We start from the raw sequence: 18,293 nt of genomic DNA, 5'->3' as shown, positions 1-18,293 counted from the left end.
AATCGTATGACAAAAAAAAAAGGTAAACAATTGATTCTAATTTTTGGTTGACGTTAATTGCGTTGGTTTGGTCAAACCATCACAATTAGAGTTGATTGTTAATCGCAAGGGGAAACAATCAGACACGAGATAGTTAAAAGGTTAAATAAATAACAATTTAAGGTTAAACAATTAAGAGACAATTTTGATTTTGTATTTGAATTTTTTACTTTTGTTTTGAAACAAAAAAAATTGTTTACTATTTATATTAATCAATTTGGTTGAATTGTTTTTGCAATTATTTCACATAATTTATAGATTGTTGTTGATTGTTTTCATTGTTTTTTTTTTTGCTTCTTTTGATATGAACACATTATATATTGATTATAAATCATATTTACATATTTATATTAAATTCAATTATAAATTTATAATACAAATTAACATTGAGAATTGGTTTGAGCTGTTGATTGTTTATATTAATATCACTGTTAATCTGACAAAATAGAGAGAGAGAAAGGAATTGTTTTTTTATTTGATAATTAACTAATTATCAATTGTTGATTTCGTTCATTTTCTTGGTGATGATGATGTGTGAATCTCCCAATGAGATTGTGTTTTGGACTAATTAGAAAAGTTCGTTAAGTTATATTTTCGTTGTGATTGTTTGAAAAGTTTTTAGAGAAGAAAAGTTTTTTTTCTTATGTAACAATATGATGAAGATAATGTAAATCAACTACTGAGCCACCTTGATGAAGATGAGGATGAAGATGATGATGACTGGTTAGAGTGGCATATTTAGTGTACACTGGAGAGGGATGACATGAATGTGATGTTGTCGTTGAGATGCCCGATGGATCGGTGGTTAATGTTAATGGTGGTAATGTGGGTGGAGGTGTTAATCCATAAATCGTCAGATTTGGATCAATGGTAAGTTCATTGACAATGTAATCGTCATTATTAGATAATTTTTTATTACAAGATGAAGATGATTTTGTTGATAATGAAGGTGAAAGTAAGGATGATGAGGTACATTGAGGTGATACTGTTGCAAGTATTGTGTTGGGTTGTTGTGAAGGTGAAAGTAAAGAGGGATGAAGATGAGGATGTGATAATGAGAGAGCAGCAGGATGATGATGATGATGATGTTGACCACCGTTAATTATTCTCATTGAATCTCGATTTAAATCGTTATAGATTAAACATGAATCATTTTGTAGGCACTTTTTTGAACTGTTCTCTTCGTTCTGTCTAATGGCTTCCTCATTTTCGTATCGTTGTCTCTCTTCTCGACGAATTCGTCGTTTACTAAATCGATAAGAGATTAAACAAACTAATACAAGTGGAATTATAATAGCTAATAATGAGATCAAAGTCATTTCACTAGTGGTGATTATCCTTTCAAAGGATGAAAATGATGAAACCGGAGCGGGAATAGGAGTTGTAAAGTGTACAATCAATTGTTTAGGAGATGGTACAGTTGTCGTTGTTGTTAGAGTTGGAATTGTGGTTAATTGTGTCACAGAATCGGTTGGTAATTTAGTTGATTCTGGAAGTGATTTCTCCGATCGAGCTAAAACACCGGGTATATTTTCACAACGTTGTCCAGAAAAACCGGGTCGACATGAGCAAGTTGCGATACTTGTTGTTATTGTTGATGATAAAGATAAAGATGAAGATGCTATGTAAGGTATGACTTTACATTCAGCACCATTGAGACAATAACCAGGAATACATGATGATGGTGGTGGTCCAACAATTGTTTCCGCTAGAATTGAATATGAACAATCAATACCCGAGAAACCTGGTTCACATTTACATGAGAAACCATTGATTAAATCAGTACATTGTCCATTATTTAAACATGGATTTGAATTACAATCGTCAATATTTGTTTGGCAAGAAGGTCCAGTAAAACCTGGTGCACATGAACAGGTATATGAATTATCCCCGTCAATACAAGTACCACCATTGAAACAAAGGTCAACATCAGAAGTACAATCGTTTATATTTAATTCACAATGTGTACCATTGAAACCAGCTCGACAATTACATGAGTATGATGATGTAGATGAAGATGAACATGTAGCACCATTTAGACAAGGTGATTGATTACATGAGGTAACCCTTATCTCACAATTAGGTCCAGCATAACCCGGTGGACAGATACATAGGTAACCCGATGGTCCATTTGAACAGGTACCACCATTTTCACATGGTTTCCAATCACATTGAGATGAGATCCTATTCTCACAATTAACTCCAGTAAAACCAAATGGACATGTACATGTATAATTTGTGGTTAATGTTGATTGTGAACAAGTACCACCATTCATACAGGGTGAATCTGAGCAATCATTTACTGGAATGTCACAATTAATACCAGTATAGCCCATAATACATTCACAGGTATAAGTTCTGTCACCCCTATTGTAACATAATCCATTGGCACAAGGATGATGATGAGTACAATAGTTAAGATCTTTATCACAAAAGTTACCACCCCAACCTTCATCACAATTACATTCCCAAGGTTTTTTACATGAACCATGTTGACATCCAGGGAAAAGTTTACATTTATCACAAAGTGCACCTTCATATCCTTCAGCACATTCACAAGTACCAGGTGATTTACATGAACCATTAAGACAACCATCAGCACAAACTGGTACATCACAAAAATCCCCACGCCAACCAGGTAAACATTTTCGTCCCTTATCGTTACACTCATAGTGTCCATATTTATTATCACGAGGAACACAACGTTGACCACAATCTTTACCATAGAAATTGGAATCACAAAGAACACGCATTTTGGTTGTTAATTGTGTTGAATTGAAACGAATTGATCGCTCGATCCAATCAGAATGTACTTCTAATGCTTCTTGGAATGCTTGACGAAGAATACGATCCTTAGCAGCATATCGTTCTAAGAGAACAAATAATAATATAGACAATTAGAATATAAATATAAATATAGAATATGAAAATATCCAAAAGAAATTATGGCGGTAACAAGATTAGAATAATATAAAATAGAATAGAATTTAATTCTTACCTGAGTTGAAACCTTCTACTATTAATGAAAAATCACGAGGCCATGAGAAGTTTAATTTGATTTGGTGAATTTTATCATATTCATTTGGAGAAACTGTTGTCTCACCAAAAGAACAACCATCATCATAATTAACTGTTTTCTCGTAGTGTCGAAGACAAACTTTGAAATAGGTTGTACAAGGTGATTTACCTTTACACTTTGGAATAAGATTAACTTCGAAAATTCCATCGGCATTGATGATTTGGAAAAAATTGGTTGTCGTTAATAGAATAAAAAAGTAAACATATAGAAGAAAATAATTAGCTTTGGAAGAAGGTGAAGTCGTCATATTGGTTAATGTGTGTGGTTATGAGAAGGACTTTTTTTTGGACAAAGACAAAAAAAGAATCAAGAGAACGTGATGATTTTCAATTCTTGTAATATAAATATTGTCGATGGTGATGGTGTTGATGATGGAGAAGATGATGAAGGTAAGATGATTGTGAGGAAAAAAGCAGAAGGCAAAAGACACACATAAATAAATTCACAGGCGAGAGAGAATAATAAACAACCACGAAAAAATCCAAAAGAAGAAAAAAAGATTGAAGATCAAACGATCAACACACTAAGACGATTGAGAAGAAAACGACGTTGAGAGAAAAGATGGACAGATTGGAAAAAGAGAGCAGAAGATGATGATGATGATGAGAAAGAGAAAGAGAAAGAAAAAGAAAGAGAAAATCAACAAGCAACTAGAGAGAAGAATAAGAAAAAAAAATTGAGAACATAAATTGTGAGGTTAAACTAACGGAGGCAAAAGTTGAACTGATTTTCAAAGAGTCAAAAGTAAAGAGAGAAAAAGTTTTCAACATAATCGAAACTCCGCCTTCTGAGAAAAAGCGCCATCTGCCGAGAGAAGGGGTAACCCTGGCGAAGAATTAAAAACTTTTAGTTAATTAGATTTACGAAAACATTTGAATACAACATGTTAGAAGGAAATACAGTTTTATCGAATCACTTTATCTAATTACGAGTTAATTGTTCTTATAATAGAAAATTTTCTTTGTGAATGTCCAATTTTCCGACTTAGTTTCTTAATTCCACCGGAAAAACAACAAGAAAAATGGTCTCGAGTTAATCTGGTTAATCCTTTTTTTTTTGACAATTCCAAGGGAAACTTGTATCTTTTTTTAAAAAGAAAACCGGATCAACAATTAACACTAATTTACTTTCTGACAAAGTAATAGACCGATCAACTTTTTTCCTCTAGAAGTAACAATTAGCTCTCAATTAGTACCAAAACTTGACCAGTTGATTACTAATTCAATTGATGAGATTTATAATCTGCCAAACATGTTAACCAGAATTTATCTAGAGACTAATAGAAACAGAACTTTGAAAGAAATCGTGATAATTAGGTTAACAATTAACAAGAATTTTTCTTAAAAATCTTTCAACAATCAACAGCAAACCCGAAAACTAAACCATGTGCAACAATTAGATACAAAGTAATCACAAATCACCTAATCAACTAATCATAATGAGAGGGAAAAAATTAAATGAAACCAATACCATTGAAACAGATTAACAGTTAATCAGCCTCGTTAATTGGAGAGTAAAAAAATGAATCAATTGATTTAATAACAACAAAATTAACCAACGGATGAAGGTAAATATATCCGCCTGGGTCTATGGAGATAAGACTGAGTGAGACAAAAAAAACAAATCAACAACAATCAATGGTAACAATCAAGTTCGTTAATATATTTTACTAGAAATGAAAACAAATCCAGACAACAACAATTAACTTGATTTCTGGTAAAACACATTACCTTTTCTCTGTGTATGTTTAATTGCTATCAACTAGAAAACAAATCAAAGGAACGTACAGACACAGAAAAAGACAGAGAACGAGAGAGAGAGAGAGAGAGAGAGAGAGAGAGAGAGAGAGAGAGAGAGAGAGAGAGTAAAAATTAACAGAGGAAGACGAAAAAAATATATACATGATTAGATAACAGATGAACAATATTAAGCATCGTTTCCGTTTAAAAAGCAATCTGTCTTTTTCTTACTTTCTTTTCTCTTTCTTTTCTTTCTTGTTCCTTTCTTATTTCTCTTTCTTTAAATTTTCAGAGAGAAAGAGACACAGAGAGGGAGATGGAAGATCTCTCTCTGTGTCGACTCACTTACATATGAAGCAGCTTTAACACATTGGCAGCCTTAATCCAGCTGTTGAATGATGATGATGATAAAAACCATAAATGGATCCTTAAGGTTGTAACGTGCTAAACACGCGGCACGCGAGTAAACAAGAGACACACACAGCTCGCGCGCGCACACATGTACATAGACATAAAAGTGACAGAGAGAGAGAGAGAGAGAGAGAGAGAGTAAAATTAACAGAGGAAGACGAAAAATATATACATGATTAGATAACAGATGAACAATATTAAGCATCGTTTCCGTTTAAAAAGCAATCTGTCTTTTTCTTACTTTCTTTTCTCTTTCTTTTCTTTCTTGTTCCTTTCTTATTTCTCTTTCTTTAAATTTTCAGAGAGAAAGAGACACAGAGAGGGAGATGGAAGATCTCTCTCTGTGTCGACTCACTTACATATGAAGCAGCTTTAACACATTGGCAGCCTTAATCCAGCTGTTGAATGATGATGATGATAAAAACCATAAATGGATCCTTAAGGTTGTAACGTGCTAAACACGCGGCACGCGAGTAAACAAGAGACACACACAGCTCGCGCGCGCACACATGTACATAGACATAAAAGTGACAGAGAGAGAGAGAGAGAGAGAGAGAGAGAGAGAGAGAGAGAGAGAGAGAGAGACACATGTACACAACAACAGGCACATTGGCACGGGCACCATAGGAACTTGCACAAGAAGATGAGAGGGGAAGAGGAAGGAGGAAGATGATGATGATCATCATCTAGGAAATAACAACAATAAGATGTTGTTGTTAAAACGATTGATGATAAAGTTAAATCTGCGATTTATATTAAGATTTTCTCTCTCTCCCTTTCTTTTTCTCTTTCTTTATCTTCCTCTCGTGTGCTCTTCTTTTGATACCTCATCATCATCACCTCAATTTCGGGATGTGGGCTACTCTCACTTTCCATCATCATAGAAACACAATTTACCTCAAGGATGATGATAGAAAAGATTATCGAATTTAAATCTTCTTCCTCGTTCCTTCTGGTTTTTATTTTCGAATTTTTTTTCACGATCAACATGTTTTCTTTTATCTTCATATTTATCATCATCATCATCATTTACCTGGATTATTATTATCATCATAAATGATGACCTTTAATTGTGATTAGCTGACACGCTTATAAATATCAAATTATCATCAGATTGAAATTAATTGTAAAAGTTTGATAATAAATTGGGTTCCATTGATTTTCTTAAAGTATTTGTCATTTACTGATTAGTCTAATTGTCTATCACAATTAATCAACAATTGATTAAACAAAAACGCAGAGATTAATGATCAACATTATCTTTGATTGTCTATTTTCAATCATTTGATTTGCAACCAATTGCGATTCCAGTGAAAAGTTAAATCAAAAACAATTAACGGTAACATTCAGTAACTGTAATTAGTTTTAATTGTCATGATAACCATTAAAATTTGTACCTTCGATAGTTGTGATTATAAAAATTAGAGGGACAACAATTAACAATTAGATTTGATTGTTTCTATCAGTTTGGACAGGAAGGTAAATTAAACAGCTTACAAATGCAAAGACAAATCAATGAACCAATCAAGATGACAAATTGCCAATTAACTAATCCAGTCAATTGTAATAATAATAATACACTAATCATAATAATAATCAGCGATTAACCATCACAAACTAAATTATTATTAATACAATTAGACAAGAAAATCAAATGAAAAAACAACAACAACAACCGGAAGCAAAATGAAAACCAAAATGAAAAGTAAAAAACAAGATCCGGTGCAAAGAAATCAACCTAATCAGAGAAAATTAATTATGAAAAATTAACCACAAATCAAGTAAACTAAATTAATTTAATTCGTCATAATAACAAATTTAGAATGAGGGATGAGAGAGAGAGAGAGAGAGAGAGAGAGAGAGAGAGAGAGAGAGAGAGAGAGAGAGAAATATTAATAAGAAAGAAAAGGAAGAGAAAAGAAAGAGAAAAGAAAGGAAAACGAAAACTTCTGTCCAACTTTGGATTCGATTATAAAATCGAAAGCAAATCAAACAATAATCTTTATCATCCTCATCCTCATCCTCATCATCTTATACTTTCACTTACCTGAAGAAACAGACGCGTGTATTTTAAAAACAGACGCACGTCCTTTGCATCCACGTGTCACTAGTACGTGCTAAGAGTTTCACCAGACGTTCAATATGGTTGATAAAAGTAAGAGTGAGAGAGAAAGTGAATAGAGGATGAGGAAGAAGAGAGAGAAAGAGATGATAATGATGAGGATGAAAAAGGAAGAGAAGAGAAAGTGAATAAAACTATTGTATCTTTTTCATCCAAAGGAATAGAAGATAAAACTTTCTACTTTCATCTTCCATCCCGGAAGAAAAAGGTCTCGACCTGCGACCTTAAAGTCCTAAAAATGATCTACCATATAAATAGATAATAGAATCACTTTCACTTCAAGTTCCCGTTTCTCTCTCTCTCTCTCTCTCTCTCTCTCTCTCTCTCTCTCTCTCTCTCTCTCTCTCTCTCTCTCTCTCTCTCTCTCTCCCTTAAAGTCTGTTTCAAGCCAAAAGGCCATTTTCCCGTTAAAAACAGTTATCACCATTGGGAGAGAGTGAGAGTGATGCAGTTAAATGTTAATAACAATCAACTGATCATCAGGAAGTCACTAATTATAATCATCATTGTCAATATCAATTGTACACACACACCAACGGACCTACGGTTAATCATCATCATCACCTTCCGGTTTTTAAAGTTCAATAAGCACAAAAATATCAACAATTTAAAGTTAACAATTTACTTATCATTTTGAAAGATTGACAATTACAATTACAATTAAGGTTTCCCTTTATTGGTGCATAATAATTTAATAATAATTATGATTGTAAATGATTTACCATTCAAAGAGCTGATAGATAATGAGAGTTTTTAATAAAAGTTAATTGTTACAACTTGATTATCATTATCATCAACCAAATCAACTAAATCATCATAACTACCAATGGTAATTGGTTAAAGTTAATTGTTTCGTATCAGAAAAAAGGAAATGGTAAAAGTTGATGATCAACTTAAATCAATAACAAATAACAATAATTAAGTTAATTTCCTTTCAGGTATCAACTCAACAAACTGCGACCTGATCAACAACAATTAAGATGAGACCAAAGTAATAAAAGTAATCAACTAATTGTAAACAATTAATAATCATCATCAACACCAGAACCAAAGATAATAACAAAATCAAACATCAACATCTCTCAGCTGCTTGATAGTTAATTAAACAAATTTGCAAAAGGCTAATTAATTGTTTCTTAACACTGACCATCGGTCCGGTCAAACTGCTGCAATTGTGGACAAGGTGGCAAAGGTTAAAAACCAAGAGGTAAAAGTTAAAAGGGTAAAAGGAACCATTTGTTTTGGACATTTAAAAATCTACATGTAAGATGTTTAAAAGTCTTGACCAGTGTCCAGTGGAAACCGATACAAGTAAAGAAGCAAAGATGTTACTTATAAGAGAAAAGTTTTTATTTTTCTTCAATGGACAAAAAGCTTTTCCAATCAGCTGACATCTGCTTTGTAGTATTTACTATGGAACATGTGCTTTAAGAAGATGAGGATGACCAAGATGAGAAGAAGACGAAGATGAAGATGGTCTCTTTCTTTTTCTTCTTTTCTCTCGTTCTTTTCATTTTCTTTTCTTCCTCCTTGGACTCACCCAAGGCTCTTTTTCTTATCGTATAACATATACATCTAATTCTATGGCAGATGTAAGGCAGCATAAGACGAACAAGACGAAGATGATGATGATGATTATTGAAGAGAGAAAAGAAAGAGTCACATGTCACTAGAAAGAAAGAAAAGAAAGAGAAAAAGAAAGAGGAGATCTTCTTTTTTTACCAACTTCTTTTAAAAGTCTTTCTTTTTTACCTTCATCATCTCTCTCTCTCTTCTTCCTGTCACCATTGTTTTCCTCTGTCTTTATTTCTCTCTTTCAACTCACCCCACCTTCCACACCCCAATGGCTTCATCATCATCTTCCTCATCTTCCTAAATGATACTTTCTTCTTCTTCTTCTTCATCTTCATCTTCTTCTTCTTTCAAGATTCATTTCTTAATTTCTCCATCTTCTCTCATCCATATTTCCTCATCCCAAAGAGACAATCTTATTCATATGAGATGCTTTTTTCTGTTGTAATAAAACAAGAAAACAAGTCTCATTTATCCTCATCCTTATCATCATTATCCTCATTATCTTCATCATCATCAAAAGAAAGACAAGAAAACCTTAAAAAATTGATGATAAAAAATTTCAAACATGAATGAGTAACATTAAAAAAAAGAGATGAGGATGAAACTGTTTTTTGCATTGAAAGAAAATGATTTTTATTCATTAACAATAACGTATAATTAGTTAACTGTGTCTCAATAGATTTAATTGTTACTTTAAAGCTGGATTATCCAATGGAGATAAAGATTATGATGAGATGTGAATATTAATAATAATCATGATGATGAAGATGAAGATAATGATGATAATAATCTGTTATTTGTCTGTTATTTGATCTTCATCCAACATTATTAGTAATAGAAACTTTCACTTCTTTTTTATGCTTATCATCATTATCATCATCATCTGATCATCATTATAATATATTTTGAGAGGCAAAGTAAGTGAGTGAGAGAGTCTGGTTTTCGTAATAATTGAATTAATTTACCCAAAAAATGATTAATAAAAAATGATGATGATAATCAGTGATGAGGGAAAAAAAGAAGCGGGAAAAAGTGATTGAATCTAAATAGCAACAATAATCATCTGCCTTGTTTATAAGATGACAATGATAAACATGATGATGATGATGATGATCAGGATGATGATCAGGATGATGAGGAAAGAAATTAAATAATCTCCTTCCCTTTTGTCATCATCAAGGTAAAAGTGAATTGGACATGAGATGAAGATGAAGAGGCAAACAGGATAATTAGATGATGAAGAGCTTAGTAGGAGGGAAGATGAAGATGACAATAATTAGAGAGAAAGTGAGAGAGTGAGTGAGAGAGAGACACGTTCTTCAAATTGAGAGAGAATGAAAAATCGAGAGAAAAAAACAGTTTCTTTTTTTCTAATTCCAACTAATATGATATTAAAACGATTCTCACAAAAAAAAGAGAGAAAAATCTCCATCATCATCTTAATCTGTTAATTGTTGATTAACCAAATTTTCTCATTTGAATTGTTTCCAATTCCAATCTTGATTAAAGTAAACTTTAAATTCTGTTTATATAAACATATTAAATGATAATGAACATGATGATGATTAAAGTAAATAAGATGAAGATGATTTTGATTATGATGATGATGATTGAGTGTGTTAAGTATGAGCTTTGATTATTTGAATGAGAGCACTTGGAGTTAAATTGTTGATGATAATGATAACATTAACTCCCACTCAAAGTTATCCAATGTTTTTGTTTACTTTTGTATCTTATTGAAGGATGAGGATGAAAATACAGTTCATCTTGAATTTCATCATCATCTTCATCTTTATATGAAAAATTATTCAAATTTCCTGTCAATCCAAATGCAACAATTAACTACGATTTCAATTTAACAATATTGATGGTTAATAACAATTCTGGTCCCTCTAGAGTGAAACACATTTAATTAACTTTACCCAAAGCTAATTACAGTTTTTAAATCAATCAAATGGCCATTTAATTATCATATTATTATATTTACTCAATCAAACAATTGATTGTTGATTTAACAACGATCATAATCAAGAAAATAACAACAATTTATCAACTTGAAAAATCAATTTTTGTTACTCTTTCAGTTTGTTTATTTGTAATAAGTTACAAAATTAGTATTTTTTGCTTGCCCTTTACGATGTTTACTTGCAACAATCAACTGATTGTTGATGATTAATTGTGTATCATTACCAATGGTTAATGCTCTTGATTATATTGTTGATTTGTTGATTCAAGTAATTTAGTTAAATTGTTACTCGTTGATTGAAATAAAAAGAGTGAAAAACTTTTTCTACTCTTTTTAATTTTCTTTGCTTCTTTTTTCCCAATGTCCGTTGTTGACAAACAGAATCAAATCAATTAACAACAATCAACGACAATCTAAGGTCACAATTAGTATTATTAATTAATCTTCATTGTAAAAATCTTATCTTCATTTGTCATCATCTTTTAATTACCTTTGGTCATCTTTCTTGTTGACCTAATTTCCTTAGGCTTTTGGTCATTTTATCACCTTCATGATTATCCACTTCATCCTCATCTTAATTGTTAACTTATTGATTTTCATATTTACTTGTTAATCAGCTTATCTTTAATTATCAACCAATCAATTGATTGAAAAAGTTTCATCATCATTGTTTTTATTATAACTTAATTGTTAGACAAATTTCATCAACAGGTAATTGATGAAATTGTCAAAAATTGGTTTGATTAATTGATTTCAACTCAATGGAAACATTTAAAAATAAATCTACTATTTTAATAGTTAATATCTTGATCATTTAATCATAATCAGTTGATTGTTAAGCTGCAATTTCATCTGATTATCACAACATTGAACATGATATATTTGTGATGATAGTTAATTGTATATTTAAGTTACAATCATCATGATGATTAATTCGTGTGCGTGATGATTGAAAATCAAATTAGATTAACCTGAATACTATTAGATTAGTAGTTAAATAGCAAACAAAAGGCCCGAGAGGTCAGTTTGGACATATGATATTAGGTAATTGAATCAATAATCAATCAACAATCAACACCAATAATCAAAAAACTAACACAAACCAGCAGACCAGCATAACTATCATATAATAATAACCGTTGACCTTAACCAATAATTAATTGAAAACTCAAATGAAGATCAGATTAGAAAACTAAACTTGAAACAATTTCGATAATAAAAAAAATTATTTTCTCGATCTTGGACATTGGTCATTCTAACGGGAACATCGAGTTAAGTATTCAACTCAATCCAATGGACTATTTTTAATCCAACAATCAAATAAATTGTTTACCGTTAACTGGTCACCTGGTTACCCCTTAGACTATTATCAATGTGGATAAAAATAACATATGATATTTTTATTGAGGTCAAAGGTGAACAAGGAAGAAAGAGAAGCAACAAAAATGATGAAGAAGATGATGAAGATAAAGAGAAAGACGAATGAGGAAGAAGATGAAGAAGAAGAAAAGTTTTTATTACTCTAACAATAACAGAAAAAGAGGTCATAAGAATAGTAAACTAGATCTAACGGGCCTCGAACTCGAACTCGAACTAGAACCTTTTCTTTGTACAAAAGAGTTTCAATCGAACTCTCTTTTCATCTTTTTCTCTCTTAATCATCTTCATAATCATTAGCGTTTTACTGTTATCATCTTATTATCATCTTCATCTTCCCATGTCTTTGTCTCCCCTTTAACCTCCCACTTCTTTATTCATATCACGTTGTACGTGCTGAGAATGTCCAATTTGTTTTTAGAACTTTTTTTTTTTAGTTCTTTTTCTTTCCCAATGTTTAATTCATTAATAATCGTGTAGACATTTTCAAAGCTCTATTATTATTTCATCTACAAAATTGTCTGTTAAAAGTTAACTGTGATTAAAAATGGAATCATCAGTTAATTGTTGATGAACATAATCAATATAAGTAATTAATATAATATCAATTGCTTTTCAATTATTATGATACAAATCAACATTATAATTAAACTAGTACAAGCGTCTGGTTTAACATTAACTAATAATTGATGATGAGATTGTTTTTTTTATTATTTTATCTTGATTGTCATTACGATGACATTATGTATACGTTTGATTGTGTGATTAATTTAAATTGGTTTGATTTGATTCACTTTGATAATGGTAATTTGGATAACAATCAAATGTGTGTGTATATATTGGAGACTGGGTCAAGGTCAGATTAGGTAAAAATCTGCATCATTGTTTGGATGGAGGAAGTGATGGTAAAAATGATGAGGAAAACATTTGATGAACGGAAACTAATTTTACCTGGAACACATATGCTACCAACAAGGGATGCAAGATGATGATGAGGAAGATGAGGATGATGAATATGGGTAAGACTGTAAACTAAGACGTTTCTTTTAGAGAGAGAGAGAGAGAGAGAGAGAGAGAGAGAGTAAAGAAAGAGATCCAAATGATGATGATGAAGAAAAGAGGAAAATATAAGTTAAGGTCACATATGTAGTCGATGTTTTTGACCTGAGACTTTGAATCTCTTTGGTTTAGCAAGCAGTTTTTACGAGGATAAGGTCATAAGGAGTAAAAAAGATGACGATGATGATGATCTTGTTGTGCTGATTAACTCATTGAAGAGGAACCAAAGAGCAACAATCAACGAACAACAAACAAACAACAACAACAGGAAGTGTTAAATGTATTTATTTTGTTGATGAAATAAAAGTAAAATGCAATCGGAAGGAAATCGTAAAAGATGAGGATGGAAGATGAAGATGATAAAGATTATTTTTTTCTCTCTTAACTCTTTCGATACCTTTTAATTCAATTTCTATTCATTCATAACCCTTTCACTTTCACCTTGTGTCATATGTTAGCGTTTTGTTAGAAAACTCGAGGAAAACATTTTCTCTTTCATTTTGTTGTTGATGATTAAAAAGATGGAGATTATTATGGTTATAATGATGATGATGATGATGATGATGGTGGTGGTGGTGGGAGGAAGAGGGTTGGGAATAAAGAAAACGGTAAAGAGTTTTCACCGGAACTGGATATTAAATGATCCATAAGAAGATGAAGATAAAGGTGACAAAAGAAAACCAAGATGATGAGGAAAGAAGAGAAAGAAACTTTACCCTTTCTTTTTTTCTTCAGAAAAATAATAACAGTTTAAACTCCCTCACTCCCTCTCTTCCTTTTCATCATCATCATCTTTCTCACAACAAACAACTAACCCTTTCGACCAAAAAGCACGAAGACGTAAGCAAAGGCCGATCGGAAGCCGATCTATTGTTGAGGTGAGAGAGAGAGAGAGAGAGCATCTTGTAGTTACTCCCTTAAGAAAACCTTGAAAAAAGCATAAAACCTTAGGTCAAATGATGAAGATGATGAGAGAGCGATGGGGAGAGAGGAGTTTCCGTCTGTCCCGACATATGGTTCATCTCATACAACAGAAACAGAGCATAAGCAAAAAGAAAACGACTAAGAAATGAGAGAATGAAAGACAGAGAAAGAGAGAGAGAGAGAGGGAGAGGGAGAGGGAGAGGGAGAGATGGACTAAGAGGAAGAAGAAAGGGAGGAGTAGATGAAAGAGAAAAAGAAAGAGAAGAAGAGTCCAGTTTTTTTCACCTTCTTTTTTTTCGTTTGGACGAAAAGCGATCTCAAGACATCTGCCTTGCCCAAACTCCGAGTCTCAGGCAAAGGCTTTTTTTCTCGCAAAAAGTCATAAGATAAAAGATGAAGATGCTAAGAACTGTGTATTAGAACTAAAACTTTTTTCCCATCGCGTGTTCTGATGCCTTCGAAGTTGATCTCAAGAGAGAGAGAGCACAGAGATTACGTTCTAAGTCTCTCTCTCTCTTCAGGAGAGATGATGAAGATCATCTCCAGTTCAAGCTGATCTCTAAGAACCACAGAGTCTCTGTAAGAGAGAGAAGAAAAGTCCTAACCTTTTCTCCTTCCCCTTTCACCTCTCGTCACCTGACCTTCTAAATCCAGGGTCTCAAAATAAGATCACAACAAACGCTTTAAAAAAAGGAACACAATCTAAGTAAAGAAGAAAAAAAAACTTTTTTCTCCAACATTTTGCTTCTAAATAAAAACTTTCCATTTGGTTCCCACGTAAATTAAGGTTCCTCTTTTATTTTTCTTTCTACTTACTCACTTTCTTCATCATCATCATCATTATCATCATCTTCATCTTCCTCATCATCATCTTACCTTGTTTTCTTCTGTTTTTTACTCTCTCTCTCTCTTCCTCTCTCTCTCAATCTCTCACTTGTACATTCACATTTTGCCCAAAAACTTTTAATCTTTCGGATTTGTAGTAATAAGTTGTTCCTGTTGATTGCAACAAAGTTGCAATTTAAATTTAATTGCAATTAGTGTAAATAGTTAATCACTTTAACAGTTGTACTAATATATATAAGAAAAAGAATCAAGTTAATCCCGTTAAAATTAATCGTAATTAACTTCAATTACAACTTGGAAAAGAAAGTGAAACAATCAAGTATTGCAAAGATTATAAACTCTCAATATATGCTGACAATTAACTAATCATTTGACATTGAATTAGCAAATAAACAATATCAAGACAAAGGTAAAAAAAATTCAATATCAAACATGATAATCAAGTTAATCAAAGTTCTGATGATTGAGATGAATGTTGATCATCAAGATGAAGATGAAGTTAAAAGTTCTGGTGAGAGAAATGGTTTACCGTGAGAAATGAAGCCACAAAATTAACGCAATTGAATCTGATTAAATGAATTATAATCAACATCAACATCATCATCATCATCATGATCATGGTGACAAAAAACAGAAAAGTTGAGCAAATGAAAATTAATTCATTAAAATGAATTATAAAAGTTTTTCAATTTCTCACCATTGAAACAACGACAACAAAAGGTTTTAACCTTTAACCAGTTAACTAAATAAGTGACTTAATTTACATTAATCATAACATCAGTTTAATCAGTTGATTATAATCATCAGCAATTTAGTAAATACGTTCACCATTTAGTGAGAGGCTCAAAATGATGATTAAGATGAGGGATGACAACGTTTCTTGAATTAGAAATGGTTAAATTAACTAGAGTAGATTTTGTCTTCTTCTTCATCATCTTCTCTTCATATCTTCATTATATTTTATATATAAAGTCCACTGATGATCATCAAGATGAAGATGATGATTGTAAAATGATTTTTATCATCATTTGTCTTCCCTTCATCTTCCCAGGTAAGTAGTAGTTAAGTTAATGAAGAAGAAGAAGAAAAAAATACAAAATTTCATCTTCTCTCATCAGCCAAACCCTAGTTTCTTTTGTACAGTAACCATCATCTTCATCTTCATCTCTCTCTCTCTCTCTCTCTCTCACCAGTATCATCTTCATTATCATCATCATGGTCATCAACATCTAACCTTTTGTCCAGTATTTTAACAAGGTAACTAATAGTTTCTCATTAACCAGCTACTGTAACTTATTGATCTTGTTAACCCAATCCTTTTATCTTGTTGATTTTTTGTCATCCTCATCCTCATCCTCATCTTCATTATCTTCATCTGGAAAGATGATCTTACCTGGTCAATATTTTTTATTACTTTGAAGCCAAAGGCAAAGGTATTGATTTACTTGAAGCAAATGGTCACTCAAATGACCATTGATTACCTGTTGATCGTGTTGTTAATCAACTGACCAGTCAAATTAGAAACGTAATTACATTTGTTTGTTTGCCATTCTCACTGAAAGTCAATGTTAAATTGTTTCAATCTCGCATCACAATTAAGTTAATTTAAATTGTCAATGTCCCAAAAGAGGTTACAATTTCCCAAGAACAATTCAATTGTTAGTTCAAAGTATCACAATTTAATCCTGATCAGATAATATTAATGATGATTAACTTAATTATTAACACGATGACCATTAATCCTTGGATAAGAAACAGAAACAAAAAATTGTTTCAAATTGTTCACAATTAAATTGATAACAGGAGTTTGTTTGTTTCACAGTTTTAATCATGTTGAGCAATTACCTTTCTTATAAATAATATAAATGCTTAATTATGTCCCCTTAATTGTTATCAATTGTTTGGTGTGAAAACTGATAGTGAATTACCTGATTATCATTTGATTGTGATAAACAAATTGTTACCAAGTTAACTTTAAATCTATCATTTCAGTTTCCATCTAAACATAAGATTATAACAATTAACTATTCTGATCTCGATTACAACTTGGAACAGTTTAGAAAACTTTTTCTGTTCTGGAAAAAGTTTTCTCTTTTTTTTTCTTATTCCAATTTTTTTTATCTCCTTTACTCACGATATTATCATGATAATGAAGATGATGATGATGATGATGATGTTATTTGTTACTCTGTTTACAAGAAATTATCAATTGCATGAACATAAAAAAAAACTTTTCTGTTAAATTGTCGCCATTATCATCATGTTAATTTCTGTTCCCATGAACAATTGAATTTCTCACACTGATATATTTTTTCATCTTCATCATCATCTTTGTATAAATAAGATAGGAGTGGACACTTATCATCATCATCATCATTATCTTCCTCCTTCTCCTCCTCTTACAAAAAGGTTTTGTTTTTTTTCCTATGGACAGAAAAAAAGATCAACTTAATATCTTAAATATTGGTAAATATTATTGATGATAAAAGGTAAGGATGTTGATACAATAACAATTAACATCAAATTTGATGTTAATTGTTGATGAAAATAAAGATACGGTTTATGATGATGGAGGAGTGAGAGTGGGAGATGAAGGTGGGTGATGATGATGTTGATACAATCAATGAATGAGTGTAGTGTGTGTGAGTGAGTGTGAGTGTGTATGTGGAGGAATTGAAGACAAAGAAAAATAAGAAAATCGTTTTTTTGTTTTCTTTTTCCGTTCATCATCTTGAGATTATCATCATCATCATCATCATCTCTCACACAATGATTATGAAAATAACAACAAAGAAAAAAAAACATTCTAATCATCATCATCAACATCAAATGATAGCAAATATAAGATGATGATGATCAACATGAGGTCGATTCTTGAGAAATGATTTATCATATTTAATGATTATGAAGCTACTGTATTTTAAGATGATGACCTGCCCTTGAAACGGATCAGTAAGTCACCTTGAAGATGATAAGGATGATGATGTCGTTGTCCTTAAAAAAGTATTCAAAAACTTAAAGGTTTACATGGATCTTGAGGTTTGTTTACAAGTTTGTTTTTTTCTTGTTCTAGTTACACCTTTTTTTTGTCATCTCCATCTTCAGGTATATATAAGTTACTCATTTACATGATAACAGTGATGAGGATAAAGATGA

At 31.7% G+C, this 18,293-nt stretch overlaps 1 protein-coding gene across 1 annotated transcript; it reads right to left on the bottom strand.

The window, feature by feature from the left end:
* Window positions 1-352: 352 nt before the first annotated feature.
* Window positions 353-3,845, bottom strand: LOC128387537 (delta-like protein B). The gene is made up of 2 exons (XM_053346740.1): window positions 3,038-3,845; window positions 353-2,908 (listed from the first exon to the last, which is right to left on the bottom strand). Exons 1-2 carry the CDS (start codon window positions 3,363-3,365, stop codon window positions 681-683), a joined length of 2,556 nt encoding a protein of 851 aa, XP_053202715.1. The 5' UTR covers window positions 3,366-3,845; the 3' UTR covers window positions 353-680.
* Window positions 3,846-18,293: the final 14,448 nt, after the last annotated feature.

The sequence above is a fragment of the Panonychus citri genome, unplaced genomic scaffold, assembly GCF_014898815.1.
Source record: "Panonychus citri isolate SS breed McGregor unplaced genomic scaffold, ASM1489881v1 Contig00092, whole genome shotgun sequence".
Lineage (NCBI taxonomy): Eukaryota > Metazoa > Arthropoda > Arachnida > Trombidiformes > Tetranychidae > Panonychus > Panonychus citri.
This window is presented reverse-complemented; position numbering and strand designations above follow the sequence as displayed.